The sequence below is a fragment of the Dama dama genome, chromosome 3, assembly GCF_033118175.1.
Source record: "Dama dama isolate Ldn47 chromosome 3, ASM3311817v1, whole genome shotgun sequence".
NCBI classification, from domain to species: Eukaryota; Metazoa; Chordata; class Mammalia; order Artiodactyla; family Cervidae; genus Dama; species Dama dama.
This window is the reverse complement of record NC_083683.1, coordinates 52,768,771-52,796,298: the sequence shown is the minus strand read 5'-3', so window position 1 is coordinate 52,796,298 and position 27,528 is coordinate 52,768,771. Positions and strand designations below refer to the sequence as shown.

At 36.0% G+C, this 27,528-nt stretch overlaps 1 protein-coding gene across 1 annotated transcript in view; it reads right to left on the bottom strand.

The window, feature by feature from the left end:
* Positions 1-27,528, bottom strand: part of ADAMTS20 (ADAM metallopeptidase with thrombospondin type 1 motif 20) — a 188,793-nt gene that overhangs the window by 106,230 nt on the left and 55,035 nt on the right. Inside the window, 7 exon segments of the mRNA XM_061122944.1 lie at positions 6,445-6,549; positions 8,663-8,804; positions 10,651-10,797; positions 12,622-12,727; positions 23,364-23,404; positions 24,729-24,853; positions 25,375-25,458. Of these exon segments, the coding sequence (XP_060978927.1) occupies positions 6,445-6,549; positions 8,663-8,804; positions 10,651-10,797; positions 12,622-12,727; positions 23,364-23,404; positions 24,729-24,853; positions 25,375-25,458 (750 nt within the window).

The window sequence follows — 27,528 nt, the reverse complement described above, 5'->3', positions numbered from 1 at the left end:
TTTGCTTTATCCATATATCCGCTGATGGACACGGGTTGCTTCCACTTCTTGGCTATTGTGAATAATGCAATTCTTTGGGATATATACCCAGACATTTTTGTGTTAGGTCACATGTTTCTATTTTTAATCTTTTTGAGGAACCACCATTTTGTTTTCCTTTTGTTTTGGCTTACACTTGGAATATCTTTTTTCATTTCATTTTTACCATTTTGTACAATAGCATGTTTAAAAATCACCAGAAATATTTAAAAAAGAATCCTAGTCCTTTACAAGAGATAGTTTGATAAGTACTCCACTCATTCTTTTCAAACAAAAATATTAGATCTCATTTCCTTCACCAGTTATTGTCCTATTTTTTCTTGAAAGAGTTGTCTTTGTTCATGGTCTAACTCTCTCTGCCTCTTCTCTCTCATTACCCAGAGGCTTTCACATCCCACCTTCCACGAATCTGCTCATGTGTGCATCACCAGTGGCCTCCAGGACACCATGACCAGTGGCTAGTTCTCAGTCTCTGCCTTCTTTGACTTCTATGACATAGTGTGTGACATAGCCAATCATTCTTCATCTTTGATACACTTTTTCTTCTCTTAGTTTCCAGGACTCCACACACTCTTGGTTTTCTTTTCTCTTTAATGATTTCTCTTTTGCAGTTTCTTCTTCCTTCTAACCTCTTAATGTCTCTGGGCTCAGACCGTGGTCCTTTAGTCATCTGTTTCATCAATCACTCCCAGTCCAGATCTCTTTCCTGAACTCCAAACTCTATGGACAGCTGCTTCTTCGTTTTCATTTCAATGTCTAAGAGCCACTTCAAGGATAGCATATCCAAAGTGGAACCTGCCCCCTCAAAATCTGCTGAGTGGATCTCAGTTATCAGCCAAATACATAGTCATCCTATCTCTTCCTCTTCTAAAATTCCATAGCTAATACATTAGCAAATGCTCTAGTTCCTTCAAAAACATATATAAAGTTGACTTTTAATCATCACCTGACTTGAGCCACCAACATTATTTTACTCCAACAGCTCCCTGAGTACATCTCCTCCTCGTCTACTCTTGGCCCTTAGAGTTTAGCCTCGAAAGTTGTCAGAACAGCCATGATCCTTTTTAAACTTAGTTTAAAAATTAAATCAAATTAGGTGACTCCTCTGTCAAGTCTTTCAATTATCTCACTTTGAGTAACACAAAATTCTCATAACACCTGAAAGTTTTTCTAGTAATTCCCACATACATCTCTCTCTCTCTCTCTCTCTTCATTCTGCTCCAGTCAAAATGTCATCTTTGCTCTTCCCTGAACACTCTGGGAAAATTCCAGATTTAGAAGTCTGGCTGTTCCCTTTGCCTGGAGCCCAACTCCCCTGCGATGTCCTCATAGCAAACTCCCTCACTTCCTTTAAAACAGCTCATTAGGCAACTTCCCATAAGATCACCCTTGACCGTCATATTTTAAATTGCAATCTGCCCTCTCCTACCACACAACATCTAATCCTTTTTCTACTCTATTTCTCTTATTTATGGTGCCATTATATTGTTTGTAATACTGCAGTATCCAACTAGAATATAAGCTCCAGGACGGGGGCAGGTATCTTTCCTCTTTTGTTCACTGATAGATATTGTGAGTACCTAGAATAGTATCTGACATGTAGGAGGCCCTTGACAAATTTTTGTTGAATGAATTAATCCTATAACCAAGATTATTAGCAGAAAAAAAAAATGCCTTGTGCCCTCCATTAGAACAAGTCATTTAATATGAGAAAGCCATACTAGAAGTGAACAAAAACAAAATCTCAAAATAGATCTCAAAATAGAATATACTGTGTGCATGTAAATTTTGTGGGCATCTTCCAGAAATGTTTAAATAATCCTGGCACATTCCCTTTTTATTTATTTATTTCTGAGGGAACAGAGCATGAAAAAGAATGTCATGTTGTTCATTGTGTAGTAAAATTAACTCATTGTCAGATGGGTTCAGCATGTCTACATGCAAACAGATTTACTACAAAAAGCGTTTAACAGACATCACCCATGTAAGATAGTCACAAGATAAAAGAACTAAAGGAAAAATTATAGGATATTTGTTTAAACTTTCCTTGAATAACAGGACCTCTTAATACTTAATATGGCTAATGCATAGGGGCTTACTATTTTCAGTTAATTTTTTTAAAGGGAGTTTATACCTAGCATGATTCACATTTTATGCCAAATGTCACCTCTACTTTTAATCTACATGGGTTTTAAAGTAGGTCTCAGTATCTCACCATATTTATCTGGATTTCAACAAACCCATGCTCCATACTGTCTCACTGGGGAAATAGTTAAGTGAGCTAATAAAAAGAAGCTCAAAATTGATAATAATTAGGATAATACAAGTCAAAATAAGGATTAAATTCTATTTTGTACCCCCTAGAATGGCTAAAATCTTGTTAAGGCTAACAAAATAAAAAATTGGCAGGGAATGCAAAACAATTCAAACTTTCTTATATTGGTTGGTGAGTCTAAAATGGTTCACATCCTTTGGGAAATAGTTTGGTACTTTCTTATGAAGTTAAACACACACCTACTCTATAACCTAACAATTTACTCAAGAGACATACAAACATATGGCCACAAGAAGATTTATATAAGGATGCTCACAGTGGCTTTATACATAAAAGCCCCAAACTTGAAATGACCCAAATACCTATCAACAGAAGAACAGTAAACAAATTATAGCACAGCTGAATTGAACTGAAACATAAAAGAAGAAGTACAGATGCACACAATGATATGAACAAAATTCAAAAACATCATGTTGAACAAAAGAAGCTTGACCCACTAGCTCCTAGCCAAGACAGAGTATACTAGATAGTTTCATTTACTTTAAAATAAAGAACAGGTGATGGGGCAAAGATAGTAGACCCTCAGTTCACCTCCTCCTAAGGACACACAAAACTTACAACTATTTATAGAGCAACTATCAATGAGAGTGACCTGAAGACCCAAGGAAAAGACTATAACTAAAGATATAAAGAAGGGACCACAACAAGATGGGTAGGAGGGAACATTGTATAGTTAAGACCCACACTCCTGGGTAGGCAACCCACAATCAAAAGAATAATTAGAATTGCAGAGGTTCTCCCCAAGGACCCAGAGGTCTAAACCTCACAGCAGGCTCCCCAGGCTGGGAGTCCTGCACCAGGAACACGAGCCTCACAGTGTCTGGCTTTGAATGCCAGCAAGGTTTACTTTCAGGAAAGTCAGAAAAATGTAGGAAACAGAGACTCCACTCTTAAAAGGCACACACACACACACACACAAAAAAATATCACATGCTTCAAGACCCAGAGAAGATGCAGAAATTTGAAAGAAGCCTGGATCAGACCCATTTGCTGATCTTGGAGAGCTTCCCTAAAAGAAAGAAAGCATCTGGGACTCACCCTGGTAACACAGAAGCTGATAGAAGGCATTTTGGGGAGCTCATCCCACCACAAGGACACGGCTACTGACAAGTACCACTTTCACTCCTCCTGCTAGCTTACTAGCATCAGGACCTGGCCGCACTCATTAGCGTGCTGACACACATCTTGGGTCACCCCATGCCAAGCAGTTACCTGGGAGTGAACACAGACCCATCTTCCAGCCAGCCAGTTGCCATAGAACCCACTGAGACCCCAGCCACTCCAAAAGCCGGTCTTGCCCATGAGAAGGCCCAGGACCCAGCCCCAACCACCAGTGGATCATCACTAACCCCAAGGTTCCAAGGGATTTGCAGCCAGCCATCAGAGAAGATTCCACCCAGCAGGGGACAGGTACAAGCCCTTGTAACCCCTGGGCTCTGGCCATACCATCTGCTGGCCCACACTGACTCTGGGACCAGCAGGGCCCTGAAGCCAGGAACCCAGACCAGACTCAGCCACCAGTGGACCAGCATCAGTCTTAGGGCTTCCTGGGCCTTAGCCTACCCACCAGGAAACTAACACCAGCTCCAAGACATCCCAGGTACCCAGGGAGCCCAGAACCCAGTTCCATTCACCATGGGCAACTACTAGCTCTGAGGCCAGATTCAGCCACTAGTGGGCAGGGACAAGCGCCTAGACTCCCTGGACCCCACAGACACCATCCCTGGGAGTACCATGGCTCCAGAGCCAGCTGTGTAAAGACCTGGCCCACCCATCAGGAGGCCAGCACAGTCTGGGACACCCTTGGCCATCAGCGGGCTGGCATTAGCTCTGGGACCTCTTGGGAACCTCAGCCAACTGCCCTGGAATCGAGGTCCAACCACCAGTGAGCCAGCAGCAAGACCAAGCCTCCACTGACCATGCAGACAGCCACATCAGGACCCATCCAACCTGCAAGGGGCCATTTGTCTCCACACAAGAATCTGGCAGCCAATAAGACCAAGAAGGCTGAAATCATATCGAGCATCTTTTCTGACCACAGTCCTATGAAAGCTGAAATCAACTGCAAGAAAAATTTTGCAAAGAAAAAAATAAAACAGTGTGAAAGCTAAACACTGTGCTACTAGACAACCAATAGGTCACTAAAGTAATAAAAAAAATATATACCTGGAGACAAATAAAAACACAACAATCTAAAATCTATGTAATGAAAGCAAATGCAGTTCTATGAGGAACATTTGTAGCAACACACGCCTACCTCAGGGAACAAGAAAAATCTCAAGTAAACCTTATACCTAAACCTTATTCCTAAAGGAACTAGAATTAAAAGAACCAATGAAACTCAGTGTTGGTAGAAGGAAAGAAATTATAAAGATCAGAAAGAGAAAAAATTAATAAAATAGATACCAAAAAGAGTAGAAAAGAAACTAAGAAACTAAGATCAAAGAAACTAAGAGCTGATATTTGAAAAGATAAACAAAATTGATTATTTAGACCTGTCAAGAAAACAAGGGAAGGCTAAAATCTGGTGACTCAATGGTAAAGAATCTGCCTGCAATGGAGGAGATCTGGTTCAATCCCTGGGTCAGGAAGGTCCCCTGAAGGACGGCATGGCAACCTGCTCCAGTATTCTTGCCTAGGAAACTCTATGGACAGAGGAGAGTGGCAGGCTGCAGTCAATAGGGTCTCACAGAGTCGGACACGACTGAAGTGCCTAAGCAGCAGCAAATCAATGAAATCAAAAATGAAAAAGAAGTTACAACTGCTACCACAGAAACACAAAGGATCCTAGGAGATTACAATGAACAATTACATGCCAATAAAATGGACAACCCGGAAGAAATGGATAAATTCCTAGGAATGTATAATTTTACCTGATTCAATCAGGAAGAAAATATAAAAATACCAGTTTATGAAGTTCACTAGTAATGAAACTGAATCAATAATTTTAAAACCTCCCAACTCTTGAAAGTCCAGAACCAGATGGTTTCCCAAGTGAATTCTAATAAACATTTAGAGAAGAGTAACACTTACTTTTCTGAAAGTTGTGAAAGTCGCTCGGTCATGTCTGACTCTTTGCGACCCCATGGACTATATAAGTCCGTGGAATTCTCCAGGCCAGAATACTGGAGTGGATAGCCTTTCCCTTCCCCAGGAGATTTCCCAACCCAGGGATCAAACCCAGGTCTCCCGCATTGCAGGCAGACTCTTTACCAGCTGAGCCACCAGGGAAGCCCATTCTTCTCAAACTATTCCAAAAAATTACAGAGGAAGGAATGCTCTGGAATTCATTCTACAAAGCCAGCATCACCCTGATAATGAAACCAGACAAAGGTATCACAAGAAGGAAAATTACAGACCAGTGTTACTGATGAACATAGATGCAAAAATCTTCAACAAAATATTAGCAAACTGAATTCAACAATACATTAAAAGGATCATACACTTTGATTAAGTGGGATGTACTGTTCAATATCCGCAAATTAATATATGCAATAGATCACATTTCATTATCATGGTGAACCCAGTCACTTCACATCATGTTGGCAGATTTATATAAGTTTATTACTGATGCTAGAATGGAAAAGATGCAGTATGATTGACAGTCTGTCTTAGAGATACAATGTATTCAAAAACACTAAAACCAATAAAGTTCTGAAGAAACCACTTGAAACTTTCATTTATATTTCTCTGAATTTTTTAGGAGAAATGTATACAATGGTAAATCCTTAAATTTGGGAGTATTTCAGATATTTGCTGACCTACTTACGGCTAGACACATTTTTAATAACAAGACTATAATATGCTTAGATAAGTAAATGTCCATTTACTTATAATTGTCCAGTTACATATAATTATGTAACTATAATATCCATCTGCTTTATCTTGAAAACAGGATAAAATTTAAATTCTAATTCACTTGAAAACATACATCAAACAAATGCAGCAAAAACATTAATTCAACTAGCAGAAGAAAATATGATGGTGAATAATGAAGCGTGCTGAAACACAGAGCAATCACATCCGTGGATAATCTCTTGATACAAAACTCACCCTTGGAGAAAACCTACCATCCCAGGACCACAGTTCGTCCCATCTGCCAGTGGCATGTGTTGAGTGCGACAGCCTTTGTGGACCCCTTCTGCGCTGGTACACCAGAGACGCCTGCATTGTTTCTGCAGAGTAAGAAAAGGCAGGCGAGCAAGAGTAAAAATGACACTACGACCCCCAGATCAGGTCAGTATCATGCACTGATTTATAAACTGATCCTAGATACTTCCTGGTTTCATGGTCAGATAAGGAAATAATCAGTAATAATCTTTAACTAGGGCTTCACTGGTGGCTCAGACAGTAAAGAATCTGGCTGCAATGTGGGAGACCTGGATTTGATCCCTGGGTTAGAAAGATCCCCTAGAGAAGGGAATGGCTACCCACTCCAGTATCACTGCCTGGCAAATTCCATGGACTGAGGAACCTGGTGGGCTACAGTCCATGGAGCTGCAAAGAATCAGATACGACTGAACAACTAACACAGATACACATAATAATCTTTACTAAGTCAGTCTTGGTCATCGACTTTCCTCTAAACACATAAAAGGGCAACATTTAGTTCTTAAAAAACTGGATTATCATCAAACACTGAACAACGGAAGAGATGACTTGGAGCGGAAGCATTCAAAATTACTGAGACACTTTATTGCAAGACATTTTTCTAAAGGATTTTTTGTTGTTAAATGTTATTCACAAGGAGTTTCCAAAAGTCCCTTTTGATCCAACAGTGGAATGTATGAATAATGTGCATAGAAAAACTGTATAATGTATACTGGTTTCCTATTTTGTAAATATAATGCATACTTTCAATTATTGAACAAAGGGTTCTGAAGTTTTCACAATATATGAAAATCCACAGAGGCTCACAGGAGCTATGTCCAAGATAATCCCTTTCTTTGAATTTAAACTCAAAGTTCATTCAGTGTCCAAGTCAGTAGGAAAAAAATGCCTTTTTTTTATAAAAAATAATTGAGGTAAATCTTCCCCTCTTCATAGTGGATATTTAAAGACATAAAAATTTGTTATTTTAAATTTAAGACTTTAGGAATAATATTCATTATATTCATTATGCTTTGTATGTCCCTACGCTCGCTGTTAAGTACCTTTCATTTATTCATCCATCCATCCATTCATTCATACATCATTCATGTATTCACTCATTCAATATTCAGTAAACATTTATATTTTTGGCTTCTATTATATGGCAGATCTGAACTAAACCCTGGGAATACATCTTTATTTATAATGAATGAACAAGGCGAGATTCCTGGTTCAATGATCTTCACAATCTAGTAGTATAGTAAGCAATTTGGCAAAGGTCTGCACAGGATTGAGGAAAATGAAATGCATATTCTGCTTGGAAAAGTAAGGCATGGATTCACCAAAGTACTGACATTTATTCGAACTAAATCCTAAATTCACCCCCCAAAAGAAGACAAAATCTTGGCTACAGATTCAATAAAAATGTCAACTCAACTTTTCCAGTGGAATTTTAAAGAATCTAACCTATGAAAAATCCTTGAAACCAATTATAAAGTAATGATTAAAGAAAACTAAACAATAGGCTCCAACATTCCTTTGGATTCAAATCTGCATAAAAGAAAATATAGTCTATGAAATTCTTGGTGTCTTTAACACAATTCCTTATCAAAGCACTTGCATTCTCTCTCCCACCCACAAAACAACATCATTTGAAAATAACTATTTGAATGCTTTTAATTTTCATTAACCTGTATGTGACTCTGTTTTCTGACTGAGGATATTTCATAGGATTTTGTGAGAGTTAAAGAAAATTTTTAAGTATCTAACAGAGTGAAAGTGAAAGTTAATCACTCATTTGTGACTAACAAAGAGTGACTCTTTGCGACCCCACCAGGCTCCTCTGTCCATGGGATTCTCCAGGCAAGAACACTGGAGTGGGTAGGCATTCCCTTCTCTTGGGGATCTTCCCAACCCAGGAATCAAACCTGGGTCTCCCACATTGCAGGCAGATTCTTTACCATCTGAGCCACCAGGAAAGCCCACCTAAAACAGCACCTGGCATATAATAAGTATTCAATAAATTATAGTTTCCTTTTTTTAAAAACCTCTTTCTGACAAACACCAAATTTTTCTAATATTTAAAAATCAAGATAAATTCAGCACACTACCTGTCCAAGAGAATAAAGTACATTTTGAAATATATCTTAACTACAACTTTATGGTAGTTTTCAAACAAAAGAACATAATTTTCCTTACTAAATAGGGACACACTTGTGATCCAGGACCAAACATAAGTTCACATTGCTTGTTTACATCATACATTAATCCAGGAAGCTGTGAAGATAGATCATATATTCTTCCATTTGGTTTGTCAAGGAGGCATTCCCCATGACCAGTGCTGCAACAACGACAGGGAACAAAATATTGTGAATACACATGGATGTACTTCAGTAGAAGATTTTTTACCACATTTTTCTGTAGCTCTGCACTTTCAAAGAGAACATCAGTATTTTTTCATAATTTAAAAACCAACTCATATCAAAGTCAATAAGAAAACCTCACAGTTTATAAAGGACTTATTCTATGTGTTTGTTCTCATTTAATCCCCACAACTGCCTTAAAGGTAAAAAAAAAATTTTAAAGAATAATGAAAAATAAACAAAAATTGATCGAATATAACATTTAAAACATGCATTCCTATGTTGATCACACTACACTTTTGGTCTGCTTTACTATCCAACAGGAATGCCCTATATCTAATGTCCAGTCAGTCAAAATGTAAAAAGTAACATTTTCAGATCATCTGAGAAAGTTTGTTTATAGTTGACAACAAAATAAAGGAATTTCAGAAAGTGCTATGCTGTCTCTGTCTCAAAGAGATTTTCTTAGGAAAAGAATGTAATGCAGAGTAAAGAATGCCAGCTCTGGGACTTTGCATTTGGGTGTCACCACTTTCCAAATTGCATGGTGTGGACAAGTTAGTTAGTCTCCCCTGAGTCTAAGACTTCTCAACTGCAAACTGAGAGTAGAAATGGCTGCCTTGCAAGTTGCTATTAAAGTGCATGATTTAATATCTTTAAAGGAGTTTGCAAAATAGTAGATAGTGGCAAAAATGTGTATTTGCTACTCCTAGTTTGTCAAGTAATATATAGCTTATGGAAAACTGAAAATGTTCAACCATTCCAACTCAGTAAAAAGCAACCATTTGTTCAACTTGAAATAATCAGAAGAAATATTTCGGGGGGAATTTTTTACTGGCTAGAGGGCAGAATAAATTTTGCCCAAAAATATGAACATGTAACTTTTAAAATACCCATTGGCAAGAATCATATCACCCCCTTCCAAAAATAAGCATATCTACTGGTATTTTTAATCAGTGCTTCAGTCAGCAATTGAACAAAGCTATATGCCACCATGTACAGATCAGCAACTATGTGCTATGCTTTTAAATCAAGTTCCCATACAAGGATAAATAACCACTGCTAATCATAATTAATATATTCCAAAAGATGGTTTCATTCATTCCCATAGTTCTCATAGAGATAGGTAAGTGAAACTGTATAAATTGGTGATTAGAATCTGTAGTAGAAAAAAATCAAACAATATTGTGTTTATACCAAAAGATTAACTGGAAAGAGTATGGCCTTGCTTTTAGAATGAGTTTCAATAACTAGGATAGAAACACCATTTGGATAAGCTGGGAAGCAGAGAAATGTAGCAGATGAAGAGGCAAGGCCAGAACAATCTGAATCTGAGCTAGCAGTAGCCTCCAAAGGACAGGTAAACCCAGGGACTCCACATCTCTTTAGGGAACTATTTGAAACATTCATAATTTGACTTCAGCTATTTTCTGTCCTTCAAGGACACCTCAAACTTGAGCCACTAAAACTCCTCTCAGAATATTACTTAGCAGCTTCTGAAGAAATACACAAGGAAATACACAAGGAAGCTTTGATTCCCATTAAGCATCCCCCTAAGAAGGAGTTTTTATCATAACAGGAACCCAAATTTAAAAAAAAAAAATGATAGCTCTGAATTAAATCCCCCACCAAAAAAATATAGTTAAGAATGAAATAATAAAACTCTTTTGTCTTTAAACACCCATTTGTACAGTGGAAGCAAACTTAAATTTAAATAATAAAACACTCAACAGAGATTGAACTATTCTAAAAGAATACATGTTTCAAACTTTATAATCTAATAAATGTTCAATTATGTAACTAAAGTAACACGAAATTACTTACTCTAGGAATTCAGTGATATATTTCTGACTACATTTTGACCAGGTCCAAGGACTTGTGTGGTAATTTAAAGTTGGAGCCATGACATGATACTGATGTTTAATTCCAGTTTCCTTACATTTAAAACTATCATCGTGTGGAACATTAAATCTAAAAATAAAAATAAACACTTAAAAAAGAATAATAAAATGTACGCAACATTAGAAACAGATCTCTTATTTTATAATATAATCTAAAATGCAGATCAATCTGATAATATCAGGATTTGTACTCTTGATCTCTTCATAAAGTACTGAAATGCTAGGGTTACCTTCATGTTTAGAAGTACATGATGTTTAAGAAATAGTAGATTATAACTCTGATCAATAGCACAGTCTGTTGCTTTGGTATGTCAATTTCAACAAACTATTTGGATTCTGACTCACCTCATCACAATATCAACAAAGCATTCACATAAAAACAATTATAATTTCCAACATGCATACCCAAGGCAATGTGTGTGGGAAGATTAGGTAAAGGTTCTACCACAGTAACTTCCAGACTACTGACTATCACTACAGAATTAAAAAACAAAAAAGCTTCTTTAATTCTTAACCCCATATCACTTTATGCTTTCCACCTATTTCACATGAAACAGCTTAACTGTTCTTTCTGGTTTATAATCATAAAGCGATGACTGATAGAACTGGAATAATAAACATATTCCCAAATGGCAACCAAATCTTTACAAGGGCAATGACATTAAATGATCAGCTGGCCAGCAACAGATTCTACATATTTTTTGAGGACCCCAGTAAAAATTACATTTAGAAGGAATATTGAAACCACTTGATTCAGTCCTTACCTGTCAAAATTTGTACTTAATATCAGTGTTTTAATTAAACTACTTACTGATATTCTAAACACACCTAAAGAGTTTCTCAGGAAGAAAATAAAAGGTAGTATCCTTTGCAAGAACACTGTACTAGTTAAGACCCTTGGTAACCAGCAAACACTGCCTTCAGGATGTTACCGCAATGCATGGTATACCTCGGGCATGCTGCTGAACCTGCTCTACTTCAGCAAACAACGTAAAAATCTGAGTGTGCATTTGGTGGGTGGTCATAAGATAGAACTATGCTACAGGAAACTGAAGAGGAACTAGCTTAATAAAAATTATATCTGCCTGAAATTATTCCAGTTAAACACACTAAGGATGTCAAGGCATGACCAGGAAAAGACAATGCAGTTCAAGAGAAGCATCTCCAGCTTCAATTCCTTATTAGCAAATAACAAAAAAATCAAAGGAGTACTGTGGGTACATAGGGAATCATTTTCCAGAGGATGAATTTCTAGGGGTTTCTGACTTTCTATGGGAGCTTCACGGGTATCATGGGAAATCATGGCCTCCACATTCTTAGAGCATAAAACCCCAGTAGAATTTTTAATAATACAGGAACAGTTAGGAGTATTCCAAATGTTTACCAAAAAAAAAAAAAAAACAGCAACTATGGATCTGGGAGAAAAAGTTTTAAGAGAATATTTCAGTGATTAAGAAATTCCCACAGACCACATACTCTGTTGGGGCTCTGAGCAATAAAAGCAAGAAATGAATTGATACTACAAATATTTGGGGGAGTTCCCTAGAACCAGGGGACCCTACAGGCCCTCCCATAAGACGGTAGAGCACAGTACCTGGTCATGCATAGGATAACAAGGGATAGAGGCCAGAAGTGCTTGTCACATAATCCAATACAGTAAATGAAAGAAAAGAGTTCCAAAGTTCTAGTTCTTTGCTTAGTCTGTTGATCTGTGTAGCCTGTCTGACCTAACATAGATCACAAAAGAGCCAGAGTTAGCATTTCAGGGGTTAAATTGCACCACTAATATTTTGTAAGGATATAAAGATGCTAATTACTCAGTTAAAGACAAAACTATAGACATCACGCAATGCTGTGTCGAAGGCTCACTACCGAGGCGACACAAGGTACTTACACATGACCAAGCTCATGGGCTATGGTGAAGGCAGCACTGAGTCCATTTTCTTCACTAATAGAGCAGCTCCGTAACGGGTCACACAGGGTACCTAGTTCTGCTAAACCTGGAAAATTTCATATTTGTATTTCAACAAAATGGGGAACAGCAGAATCACAAAGAAAGCACTAAAGCATTTACCACTTGGCATTACCACTTAGAAATAAATGCAGAGTTGACTGTTGATACTGCACAGAGGTTTTATAAGGCAAAGAAAAAAAAAAAAAAGAACAGAATGATTTATCTGTAGCTGAAACCATATACTTTTACTGAAGAAGATAATCCAAAATGTGGGATAAGCAAACAATTTTTTAAAAGACAGGAAAAACAAAAGGCCACAGGAAGAATGAAATTTAGGCCACATTAATGTTATCAGTAGGAAAGGTAATGAATGTCTAAACTGGTAACAGTACTAATAAAGAAAACAGTCCAGAACAATATAAATTATAAATTTTATTTAGTTTTTTAAAGCTTTGAAGCAGCATACACTTATTCAATTACCATATAATAATTAAATGACTAAAAATATGTTAAACACTTAGAATAGTGCCTGGAGTTAATAGATGTTAAATAAGGCATGCTAATGACATAATCATTGGAAGCACTTGATTTTGTAACCATTTCAGCAGTGGAAAACGTATCACACATCAAGATCTAGCCACTCATTTAAATAGCAACTTGCAACTGGAATTGCTGCTGAAAGATGATGACAATATGAACTGGCTGGGCACCAAAGACAATAGTTACAACTGATATAGTCTTTTAATCTAGGATAAGAAATATAAAATAAATGCTCATAACAATATTCCATATTTCATCATCAAGTTAGCATTCCATTTTACTTTCTAAAATAACACCATGGCTTTTACTATTGTTATCCTTCAACATTTGCTTACAAATTTATCTTCTCTCCTATGATGATTCCTTTGATTAAAAAAAGATTTTCATATATACAATAACCAGTTTCTTACTGTAAAAATTTTGCCTTTAGAAATTTCTTAATATAAAATAAACAGACATATTAGCTGCTGTGTTTTAGGTCTTTCCTATTACATGTGCCGAAAAAAAGAAATAGAAGTTAACTAAAGAATCTAAAAATACAGGAAAAATGTCAGACTGAGTTCACTCACCAATACATTCTTAACAAAAATAAAAGATGCCCTCTTTCTGACTCTAATGCCAAAAAGCCTTGCTTGGGCAAAGTCCCCCCAAAAAGAACTTTTCCTTAGTTAGAATCAAGACCAAAGCAAGAAGGAAAAAAAAGAAAGATATTCTTTCTTTAATAGTCCTCTGAGAAAGAATGAGAGAATTATTATTTTCTTTAAGATTTTAAAATTCATACTGTATGGGCAATTTTTAGTCAATTTCGTATTTCTCCTTTGCCAAAATAAGTTAAACTGTACACATTGCTTTTTAAGAATATGTACTGTTCCCTTACGCTCACTAGTATTTTCAATTTGCCTAGTGGCTCAGTCCCAGTTGTACTATTCACTTACAGTGCTGGGCATTTGAAATACAATATTGACTCCATTGGGTTTCCATGGTGGCTCACACCATAAAGAGTCTGCCTGCAATGTAGGAGACACGGGTGCAATCCCTGGGTTGGGAAGATCCCCTGGAGAAGGGAATATACCCACTCTAGTATTCTTCCTGGAGAATTCCATGAACAGAGAAGCCTGGCAGGCCATTCATTGCCCATGGAGTAGCAGAGAGACATGACTGAGTGACTAACACTTGCACTTTTCACTTTTTTCATTGACTCCATTACCACCCAAACTTTGCTTCATGCTTAAAGATGGATGGGACTTCCCCATAGCTCAGATGGTAAAGAATCTGCCTGCAATGTAAAAGACCCAGGTTCAACTCCTAGGTCAGGAAGATCCCCTAGAGGAAGAAATGGCAACTCCTTCCAGCTTAAAGATGGATATATTCTAAGTTGAAAATCTTAGTCACATGACATATCTGTAAAAATTAGCATTGCATATGATTAAAGATCAAGCTCAAGCATCTCCATTAGATAAACAAGACTAACAAAAATCAAAGTGAATGTATAGCCTCACAGTACCAAGCAGTTAGCTGAGAATTTATGCCTAGATTCACTCATTCTGATTCAGGGCTCTCTAAAACTTGGCAGAGATATTAATAGAATAAACTAGCACAGCCCAAATTTGACACAGATGCCCTGTATTTGAAAGTGCAAGAAGCTGCACAGAGTCACCAATCTATCATCTTGAAGAATAACAACAATTTTTAACTTACTTTGTAAAATATGCCCAGAGACTAAGACAACAATACTTGAAATATAAGCAGGAGATACAAGCAGGAAACCTAGTAATTATTGCCAGTATCTTGTATTTGTTATTAAGAACTATTCTTAGTTATTTTTTCCACATATTTTAGAAGGGAAACTAAAATACTAAAACTTGGGTTAATACAAGTTGTGTAGCCTTGGGCAAATTATTTATCCTCATTTGTAAAATTGGAATAATAGGTCTTCATAGGTTTGTTGTAAAGATTAAATGAGTAGTGTAGTGTTTGATACATAGGCACTCAAATATATCAACTATCATTATAGTCACTGCTACTCTTGATTTCAAGGATAATAGGACTACTTTTATTTGCATAGTCTATGTTTCTAGACATCAGTATGATTTATGTGCACAGGAGTAGCTGAAAACTGCAAAAAATGAATGGGGAGTGAATAACCCAAAATTTCTAGCATTAAATCATTTTTAAAAATAGAAAAATATAGCAAATATATTCATATTAACTTTTAGTATAAATATGTGAAAACAAGGCAAAGATAATATAAGAAATATAGAACATATATGAGTACCAAGTCACTTCAGTTGTGTTCAACTCTTTGCGACCATATGGACTATAGCCTGCCAGGCTCCTCTGTCCATGGGGTTCTCCAGGCAATAATACTGGAGTGGATTGCAGTACCCTCCTCCAGGGGATCTTCCTGACTCAGGCATCAACGCACGTCTCTTAACGTCTCCTGCATGGCAGGCGGGCTCTTTACCACAAGCACCACCTGGGAAGCCTAGATATATAGAATAATACATCTAGATATATAAATATATCTAATTATATAGAATATATCTACAAAATTAGAGAATAGCTTGCAAGGAGAAGAGAATGAGGTCTGTTGTAAAAATTAGAGTGGCAGATGCCTACTTCCACATTTGTGGAAGATTAACTTCTAGACAGTCCTTCAACCACAAAGAAACACATCCAGTAATAAAAACTACTTTTTAAATGAATATTGAGCTCATGATGTATGAGAACTATCAAAGCCCCACACCTCCAAAACCTAAGATATATTCTCTCCCTGCCCATCTCATACCTAATAATGCATGCATACATACATATAAACAATTATATCATGTGAATGAAAGTCGCTCGGTTGTGTCCAACTCTTTGTGACCCCATGGACTATATAGTCCATGAAATTCTCCAGGCCAGAATACTGGAGTGGGTAGCCTTTCCCTTCTCAAGGGGATCTTCCCAACCCAGGGATCAAACCCAGGTATCCCGCATTGCAGGCGGATTCTTTACCAGTTGAGCCACAAGGGAAGCCCCATATGATTTATATCATGTGCAAAATCCTAAACGGCAAGCAAGGAATAGTAAGGATAGGAGTTACTCTGAGAGCAAATACTGATAAAAGCAATATGATGCAGAGAATAAGAGCTTGCTAGAGGAAGCTTCAAAGTAGAGGATCTGATTCTGAAGTCTCTGCCTTAAGTCAGGGACCTTGGTTATTAACACCCTTCAGATTATAGCAAAAACAACTGAAAATCTCTCTAGAGGAAAGAACACTTTTTAAGCAGCCCACCACTAACCTTATGGATGATTTTTATAAAAATGTGAACTTACACTTAGAGATCATGAAACATACAAACAAGTAAACACAGGAGAAAACGAGCAGACACCACATATTTGGCTATCAGATGTTTAGAATATTGGGAACTGTCAAAGATGGAATATAAAATTACTCTAAATACAATGTTTCAGTAAATATGAGAGGCAACGATAAATATGAGCAAATATAAAAAGAGTATAAAAAAAATAAATAGGCAGATTTTGAATAACAACTAAGTAGAATATTTGAAATTGCAAAATATGTTGAAATGGAAAATTCAGAGGATGAATGAAATACCAAATTAGATACAGACAAAGAAAAAAACAATAAAATACACATTAGAGATGCTGGAATAAAGCATGAAGGTAAAAAGAAATAAAAGGATGGAAAACAATTATAATAAATGTAAATGGATTAACTTTGGTAGTAACAAAGATTATTATGGATATAATTTTTAAAATCCAATTATATGATGGATGTATCTAAAGAAATGAGACTCTGAAAAATTGAAACAAAAGATACATCCAGCAAATATTAAACAAGAAAAAGTTGGACTGGTTATAGTATTGCTAGACATAGTATTATAAAAATAATATTATAAGGACTATATTTTCTTTAAAAAGTATTATTAGAGATAAAAAGTCACAATACAACTGCAAACAGTTCAAATCAAACTTATATGCGCCTAATAAGTTAGCCCAAAAATAGATGAAACAAAGTATCTGAATACTGTAATTGAAGAAATTTTAATATCAAATTAAAAATAAACAGTAACAAAGATATATTCATGTTTCAGGTTAGTGTCCTAGTAAGCAAAAAAAATAGTAAATACATAGTTGATTTGAACAGCATAAATTGATTTGACAGACATAGTTAAGAATACACATTCTGTTTGAACATACACAAACATTTTTTAATTGACCACATAATAGATGATACAGTTGAAGTCTAGCATGGAGGATTTTGAGCATGACCTTGGCTAGCATGTGAAATGGGAGCAGTTGTGCAGTAGTTTGAACATTCCTTGGCATTGCCCTTTTTTGGGATTGGAAGGACAACTGACCTTTTCCAGTCATGTGGCCACTGCTGAGTTTTCCAGTTTGCTGACATATTTAGTGCAGCACTTTCACAGCATCATCTTTTAGGATTTGAAATAGCTCAGCTAAAATTCCATCACCTCCACTAGCTTTGTTGCTAGTGATGTTTCCTAAGGTCCACTTGACTTTGCATTCCAGGATGTCTGGCTCTAGGTAAGTGATCACACCATTGTAGTTATCTGGATCATTAAGACCTTTTTTGTACAGTTCTTATGTGTATTCTTGCCACCTCTTCTTAACATCTTCTGCTTCTGTTAGGTTCATGCCATTTCTGTCGTTTATTGTGTCTGACTTTGCATTAAATGTTCCCTTGGTATCTCTAATTTTCTTGAAAAGAACTCTAGTCTTTCCCATTCTATTGCTTTCCTCTATTTTTTTTTTAATTTTTATTTTTTTTGCATTGTTCACTTAGGAAGGCTTTCTTATCCCTCCTTGCTATTCTCTGGAACTCTGCATTCAGATGGGTATATCTTTCCTTTTCTCCTTTGCATCTCTTCTCTTCTTTTCTCAGATATTTGTAAGGCCTTCTTAGACAACCATTTGCCTTTTTGTATTTCTTTTTCTTGGGGATGGTCTTGATCACCACCTTCTGTACAATGCTACGAACCTCTGTCCGTAGTTCTTCAGGCACTCTATCAGATGTAGTCCCTTGAATCTTATTTGTCACTTCCAGTATATAATCGAAAGGTATTTGATTTAGGTCATACCTGAATGGCTTAGTGGTTTTCCCCACTTTCTTCAATTTAAGTCTGAATTTTGCAATAAGGAGTCCATGATCTGAGCCACAGTCAGCTTCTGGTCCTGTTTTTGCTGACTGTATAGAGCTTCTCCATCTTATATACACATAGAGAGAGCTTATATAGAAAACTTCCAGATGTACAAGCTGGATTTAGAAAAGGCAGAGGAACCAAAGATCAAATTGGCAACATCCGCTGGATCACAGAAAAAGCAAGAGAATTCCAGAAAAACATTTGCTTCTGCTTTATTGAATACACTAAAGCCTTTGACTGTGTGGATCATAACAAACTGTGGGAAATTCTTCAAGAGATGGAAATGAGACCACCTTACCTGTCTCTTGAGAAACTTGTATGCAGGTAAAATAGAAACAGCCAGAACTGGATATGGAATAACAGACTGATTCAAAATTGAGAAAAGAGTACATCAAGGCTATATATTGTCATCCTGCTTATTTAACTTATGTGCAGAGTACATCATGTGAAATGCTGGGCTTGGGTGAAGCACAAACTGGAATCAAGATTGCTGGGAGAAATATCAATAACCTCAGATATGCAGATAACACCACCCTTATGGCAGAAAGCGAAGAAGAAATAAACAGCCTCTTGATGAAAGTGAAAGAGTAGAGTGACAAAGCTGGCTTAAAACTCAACATTCAAAATATTAAGAACATGGCATCTGGTCCCATCACTTCATGGGATGGGGAAACAATGGAAACAGTGACAGACTTCATTCTCTTGGGCTCCAAAATCACTGCAGATGGTGACTGCGGCCTTGAAATTAAAAGATACTTGCTCCTTGAAAGAAAAGCTATGACAAACCTAGACAGCATTTCAAAAATCAGAGACATTATTTTACTGACAAAGGTCTATCTACACCAAGCTATGGTTTTTCCAATAGTCATGTATGGATGTGACAGTTGTACCATAAAAAAAGCTGAGCACCCAAGAACTGATGTTTTTGAACTGTGGTGTTGGAGAAGACTCTTGATAGTCCCTTGGACTGCAAGATCAAATTAGTCAATCCTAAAGGAAATCAGTCCTGAGTATTCATTGGAAGGGCTGATGCTGAAGCTGAAGTTCCAATACTTTGGCCACCTGATGTGAAAAGCCAACTTACTGGAAAAAACCCTGATGCTTGGAAATACAGAGGCAGGAGGAGAAGGGGATGACAGAGGATGAGATGGTTGTATGGCATCACCAACTCAATGGACATGAGTTTGAGCAAGCTCTGAGAGATGGTGAAGGACAGGGAAGCCTATTGTGCTGCAGTCCATGGGGTCACACAGAGTCGGACATGCCTGAGTGACTGAACAATAGACCATACAGGTGACATCAAAAGACTTCAAAGAATGGGTATCATAGAGATCATGTTCTGCAACTACAATGAAATTCAATAAAAAACAGTAAATCTCGATACATTCATAAAATTTTAAATGCATTTCTAAATTAATAAGTCTAGTTAATAAGTGAAGAAATCATGATGGATTTATACATACTTAGAATTTTTAAATTTTAAATGTCATTGAAAATATCTATAAAAATATGTAGGACATAGCAAAATGATACCTTGAAGTAAATGCGTAGTCTTAAACAACAATATTAGAAAAGAAAAACTTGGGGGGGTTTTGAGCTAAGCAAGCATAAGCAAATTGGGGAAATATGAGAGAGAGAAAGCAGAAATTAAAGAAATAAAAATGAGATTAAAAGAAAGAGTTGATCCTCTAAAAAAAAAAGACAAATGTAACAGACAATTTTTCAGTGAAATTTATCCATGTAAAGAAGTTCAAATAATATCAGAAACAAAATGAGGCTTGTAGACAGCTATAGTCGAGAGTTTAAAAGAAAATACTATGAGAATAAGTTATAAATTTTACTACTGAAAGAAACAGTATAATATCTAGAAAAAACAGTTTTTAAAGCACATTCAAAAAGTTTTTTTTAAGTCTGATTATCCTTGGAGAAATTAAATGGTAAAGTATATTTCCACACAGGAAAGATAAAACCCAGATGATTTTCTAGGTGTGATCTCCAAAGCTTTCAAGGTACAGATTACTCCAACACTACATAAAATCTTCCAGAGAATGGGAAAAAAAAAGAAACAATATACTCCCAACAAATTTGGCATGGTGAATAAAACTTTGGTATCTGTGTCGCTGTTCCTACTCATGACACCAACCGTCTCACTGTTCACACTGTCCGTGCTTTTTGCTGAACCCAGGCTAACAAGGCGTGAGCTAAGAGGCTGGAAGGAGCCGTGGGAACGACAGACACATTTATTCTCTCCTGGCTGGCACAGTAGCCATAACACGGCCACTCTCCTGACTCATGCAGCAGTCGGAGCAGCAGCCACAACATAACCATAATGCAGCAGTAACATAGTCATGACATAGCCTCATATAACATAACCATGATGCCACTCCAACGTAGCCCCAGTGCCATAGCAGCTAGGGCTTTTATGGTGAAGCTCTGATGGGCGTAAGGCATAAAGCAGCTTGTGACCAAGTGATGCCCATGTGCAGTGCTATAAGTGATCTCAGCTGTTACATAGTTATTATTTACAAAACCTGCAGTGAGACAGCCTGAACAGGCCATCTTGGCTAATTTGCTCTCTCCTCACAGTATCAAAATCAGACAAATACAATCAAAGGAAGGTCATTTCACTCCTGAAAATATATGCATGGAATAAAATCTAGTGGTGTGTTTAGAAACAAAAAAAAAGAAAGAAAAAAAAACCTTAATCAAGATTGGTTTAGTGTTACAAAACTCATAAAAGGAATTCATAAGATTAAAATAATCATATCATTTCTAGGTCTGCAAAAATTTTTTAATAAAAAGTATACATTTTCTAAGTTTCAGAAAACTATGATAAGTTTATCAGCCAAGAAGAACCTGTGGCAAATATTGTTCCTAATGGTGAAACTTTACAAATATTCCCTTTAAAATCCAGGAAAAAAAGGCTATCATCATCATTTCTATTTAACATTGAATAAGATTTTTCTCTTACTAAAAGACAAGGAAAAAAAAAACAAGGAAAAGAAAAAGATTTTTAAAAAAGGAAAGAATATTATAAGGATTGAAGAAGGGTAAGAATAACAGCCATAATTCACAATGACATAAATGCCCACAGGTAAATTATGAGATTAATTAATGAATCAGTTGTCTATATTTAAAATCAATAATGCAAATAATTTGTCATATTTCTATCAATCAACATCATACACCAATACACTAATAAAAAAAGTAAATGAAAGTTGGGCACGATAAACTCTGAAAGAAAATAATACATACTACTAAAAAATATTTTAAAAGACCTTCATAAATAGATAATTGTTTCATAATGACTTAACATACTGGTCTAAAATTTTTATAGGAGATCATAGGCCCAAGAATAGCCACAAACTCTTGAAGAAAATTAGATGGCGTTATATACTCTATGAATTATGATGATTTATTATAGAACTATATAATTTGAATTTATGGAATTGGTAGATGAACTAAATAAAAAGTATTGATTAATGAAATAGCAGGATGTTTGCACATGCCAGTACAAATAGAAATTTTATATGTGGCACTGCAGATTCTAAGGAAAGGCATTGCAAATTCTAGGAAACTAATAAAAACATGATCTCAGGAAACTGGTTATCCACACAGAAAAGAACTTTACAAAACTGGAGGCTTATTTGATACCATATCAAAAGAAACTCAAATAGTATAGAGATTTAAATGTGAAACGACAAATTTTTAAATCCTTATGAGAAAACAGAATAATACATTCAGATTTTGCACTACAGAAGACTTAGAAGGCTATAATTTCATTAATAAGACATAAAATTTCTAACTCTAAAATTATAAATTCAGCTACAGTATACATTTTCATACAAACACAACAATAATCACTAAGGAACTAATCATTAAGAGATATTTACAATACATATAATCCAAAAAGGGTTTGGTATCAAGAAGTTATAAAGAACACTAAAAGGCATAAGAAAATGAAAAGTACTACAGCAGAAAGACAGGCAATTTTTTTTCATTTATTTCATTCCTCTCAGAAAAGATACATAAATGGCTAGTAAATATAAGATGTCCAGACTCATTAGTGACCAGAGAACTGAAAATTACTACTATAATGAAATACATTAAATTTAGATTGACAAAAATGAGAAATTTGAATATTCTTGTATTGATAAGAATATAATCAAAAGGAATGCTTATACACTATTGATAAAAAATGTAAATTGGTACCACTTTAGAAAATAATTTGGTATATCTTATAAAGTTGAACATGAGCACACTTAATGACATGAAATTCTAATCTTAGGAAAATGTCTTATAATAAAGTTCCTAATAGAAAAAAGCTGGAATCAGCCCAAATATTCACTGACAGAATAAAGACATGTGAACCGTGGTTGAAATATTGTGTAATAGTGAAAATGCATGAACTAGAGCTCAAAAATAAGCATACTCAAGCAATTTCTTTTAAGAATATATACAAGTGCTATAAAACTATTTTTCCAAAAAATGGAAGGAACAGGCACATACAAAATTTATGCAACTGGTTATCTCTTGGGGAAATGCAAGGGCTAGAATAAGGACTTAGAACAGGCCATAGAACAGTACTGCTAAATTTCTAATTCTTAAACCTAATTCATAAATCTGATAGTGGATTCATGGCTATTCATTTTCTTTTTCTTGCTTTAAATTCGCATATAAGTTGTTATGTACTATTTTGTATGGATCAAATGATACACAATAAAATACTTTAATTTAAATATGTCAAGCTTTGCACAGCACTTGATATTTAGTCATTGTTATATAAATAGTAGTTCCTAATATTCTTTAAAACTTATAGAGCAAAAAATCAAATAATAGTGACACTATAATCATTAATCAAGACCACTAAACAAAATGATTAATATAAATTAAAAGAAAGATAATCTAAACATCATACTAAATAATTCAGTAAACAATTATATAAGCTATATTTACAAAATAACTTACCTAATGTGTCGCATTTCTCTCTAGCTCCACAAATGTCTTCCCTTAAAACAAAAGATTTTGAAGCATTTTCAGAAAATATTTTTGCAACAAGCCAAAGCAAAGATAAAAAAGCTTTAACTTTGACATGTCTATTGCCCTAAACTGACTTATAAGATCTAGTTCTTTCAAGCTCTCAATAAGTTTTTAAATCTAGAGTAACGCACCATTTTTGCATACCAATAAGCAAATAGGTACAGTGTAAAAGTGACTGCTATAAACAGCTGGAGCTTAATCAATTTCAATGAAAAGCTTTCTTAATGTATTTTTCACCTCTCTGCCTTTACCTTTGCAGTAGTATATGTAATAACTCTTTTCTTGATGTTTCGACATCATTACGAACTTCAGCTATTGTTCTCTGCTGCAAAATAATGATGTTCTCAAATGTTACCAAGTTGCTTAAACTTTTTTCTTCTGCATTACTCAGTCTCTAACCATTCAATATGACAGTTCTCCAGTCTCTCTCCCTGTAGTCTCCTCTTAGAGCCCTTTTCTTCCCTCCCATTTGAATCTGTTATCTCTGGCCATAACCTAGGGCATTCGAATACAGTGTATAAATGTGAGTCAATTCTGCTTTAGTTTGGAAAACAGATAAAGCACATGGACTGTGTCAGTTGTTTTACACTGACCGAAGGTTTTCATTTCAGGGTTCTAGAAAGTCAAAATTTCTCTGAGTCTGACCTTCAAGCAAAAGATTTTTTTTCCCCTTTGGCCAACCAACCAAGCAAAACAAACTACAAACCTGGGATTCTTATATCATGACGGTTGCTAAAACAACAGTGTGAATTAACAATGTATTTGTAAAATAATCATTTTATAATAATAGCAGCTCTTTCATATAAATAAACAGGGTTGAGAAAAAGCCTAGCAAAAGCAGCCCGGTAATTAGATACACACTAAGCAGATAGATTTTTTTCTTAAAGACAGGAGTCCAAAATAAACTCAGAGGCTTTCTTTACCAAACGACTAGAAGGTCAAATACGGAAGAAACAAAATGCATTCTCAGTTCCATAACTATGTTAATTTTCAAATAATTTTCCTAATTCTGTTATTCTGTCACTAACATAATAAGGAAATCATTTTGTTTAGGTCAAGCCATTACTTAGCAACCTACTGCTGCTAATTTCCTAAGGAAATCAGGCCAGTGCTCTGGTCTGAAAGAAACAGAAGAATGCTTTCATTCAAGGGTATCTTTCATAATACAAGTTCTCTCTCAAGAACACTACTATGTACTACTGAGAGAGAATTAAGGTAACAAGAAGCACTAGTGACCATGCAGGAGAGAAAGGGTAAGCAATTTCATTGGAAGGGTTATTTCTAGAACTGTACCTTGTAATAAGAACAGCAGTATCATGGTGGGATGGGTGGGCATCATCAAGAACATTCTGAGTTTGTTGCCATAAACAGAAGTTGCGTAACGTGGTCGCTGCATTAAAACTGATGACTGGTCCTTCCTACGCACAAAAAAAATCAGCAATTCAATATCACATCAAAACATTCATGCCCTCTCCCTTCCAAACTTGTCAGTGTTTATGCAATTCATTAAATAGCATTTTTATTGGCAAATGAAGAAGTCACTTCATTGCTCCCTCATACCTCAAACATATTTTAGCAATCCTTAAAATGTTGTGATCAAAACAGAATTGAATTAGATGCTTCTCAATGTAAGCATCCAATATTTTGGATCAAAAAATAACTTCTAAAACTTACCATATTTTAAAACTAACAGTAGAATTATAAAAAGTGAATACCTGATTGTTATCAACCTTAACTTTTTAAATTGTTTATTACTTTCTGTGACTTCCTCTGTTGTCATTTCATTTCCATCATGATGGAAAAAGTCAACCTCATTCCCTTCTGAATCAAGATTTTTAACATGTATTTTTTCAATTATCCCATTTCATGATCGACATACATATATTCCTGCTAAGAGCCTACTACAACTAGAAATATTACTTTTAGAACTGTTTCTTACCTGCTCATCATGAATTATAACTAATTTTACAATTACTATGTTTATAAGATTTCCAATACTTGAGTCCTTGTAGATTGCTGCAACCTGCAAGGAAAAAGTATAAGATGTGATGCCTAAAATCAATATTTTTTTCTCAAAAGGAAATTAAAAGCAATCTGACAGCATCAATTCTCCAATTCAGTTGCACACTGGAATCTCCTAGGGAGCTTTTCATAAACCTTAAAGTTCAGGCCACATCCCCCCTTATCAACTAAATCAGAATCTCTAGGGTTGAGACCCAGGCATCAGTATCTTTTAAAACTCCCTGGCATTTTTCTGATTCCAGCATGAAGCCAAGTTTGAGAAACAGTATCCTAAATCTTGTTACTGAGATTAATCCATTGATCAGCCGCATCCTTGTATCACCTAGAACTGATTAGAAATACAAACTCTCAGGCCCCACCTGGACAAGTGAGTCAGAATCTTTAGTTTAATAAGATCTTCAAGGCATCTGAATATGCTCTGGGGCTTGGAAATACTGTTCTAGATGATTCGGCAAAAAATTCACTCAATTCTGTGTCACAATTCACAATTTATGTGTTCAAAATATTCCATAACAATAAACACATAAATTTTACCTATTCTTTGGTAGTTTTACCTAATCTTTCTTGCCATGGTTGGATATTTTCAATTCTGAATATGCTTATGGTTTTTAATTGCTTAGCACCATTAGAACCCATGGAGACAAATTCATCAAGAATCACAAAGAGTCATCAGTTCAGTTCAAGCACTCAGTTGTGTCCAACTCTTTGTGACCCCGTGGACTGCAGCACACCAGGCTTCCCTGTATATCACCAACTCCTGGAGCTTGCTCAGACTCATGTCCATCGAGTCAGCAAAGAGCCACAGAAGAAGTCACAATCTGGTCTTCCACTCTCAAAAATTGGAGAGTGCAATTCTACAAGGGACTCTGCATGGGCTCAGTTTGTGACTCCTAGTGAAAGTGTTGTACAATTCACCAATTAATATCCTCCTCTTACAGCCACCATGGAGGCTGTCAGACAGCAAGAGTGTATTCCATGACCAACACCTCTGCCTAGGATTTCTGTAGAGACACACCTTTCTGAAGCTGGCCACCCATGCCATGAAAATTGCTTCTGAATGTGGATCACCCTTTTCTGCACCACTGCCCAAACCAAGACAGCAATTCCTTCAGGAGGTGCTACTTCTTTCATTTATTTAATTAATATTCAGCAACTACTCCTTCCTTTGTTGGCTACAGACCCAAAGACAGGGAAGAGAAGATGGTCCCTGACCTTGTGGAGCTTACAGTTTCCTAGAAGTACCAGTAGTGGGGCCTTGATCCTATCAGCCAAAGTTGCTTCAACATAATGAATAACATGAGAACCATCAGAACCAGACCCCAAAGCATCTCTGGAAATGCTGACCCTGTAGGTCAGCATGAACTTAAATAAATTTTCTAGCATTTTTCTTACTGTTTTAGCTATACAACCACAAATACAGATTAACCATTTTACCTGCAGTGATGTCTTTTGTTCTAGCATTTTTTGGTAAGAGTGATGGTCACCCCAGTGGAGTTAAGAGTTCAGTTAAACAGAGACAGGCAGATGACTGGCAATTTCAAACTGGTGGGCTAGGATTGCAGTATTGCTCACTTTAAAATGGCAGCTGTGGAAAAATCTATGGCTGAACTAATATATAGAGAATTACATGGAAAATGAGCATCTATTGTAAAAAACACAGTATATCCATATGTGTGCCTCTGAGTTATCCTCTGATCATGTGAGGTTAAAAGTAGATGCTTCCCTAAGTCAAACTAGAAGGTAAACAAAGCACCTCAAAGGTAAGCACAAAGGCTCTTTTAATGAAAGCTAATTACGAAGACTTGTCACTGGCCAGCATGCATTCCTGGTCCTCCAGAGAAAAAAGCTTAGGCACTGTGAAGAATCTAAATGAGTAATTTATCTATGCATTGCCTGAAATGTGCTGCCTACAAATGACAATCTGGATATATAATATAAACTATAAAATAACCACAAAAATGTTTTCAGTTTCAGAAGGAAACAGATGTGGCTCCTTGATTGAAAAGTGACCAACCAACCAGCTAGAATTTAGAAACCCATTCCCAGTGTTCTGACACTATGTTTTTAAATA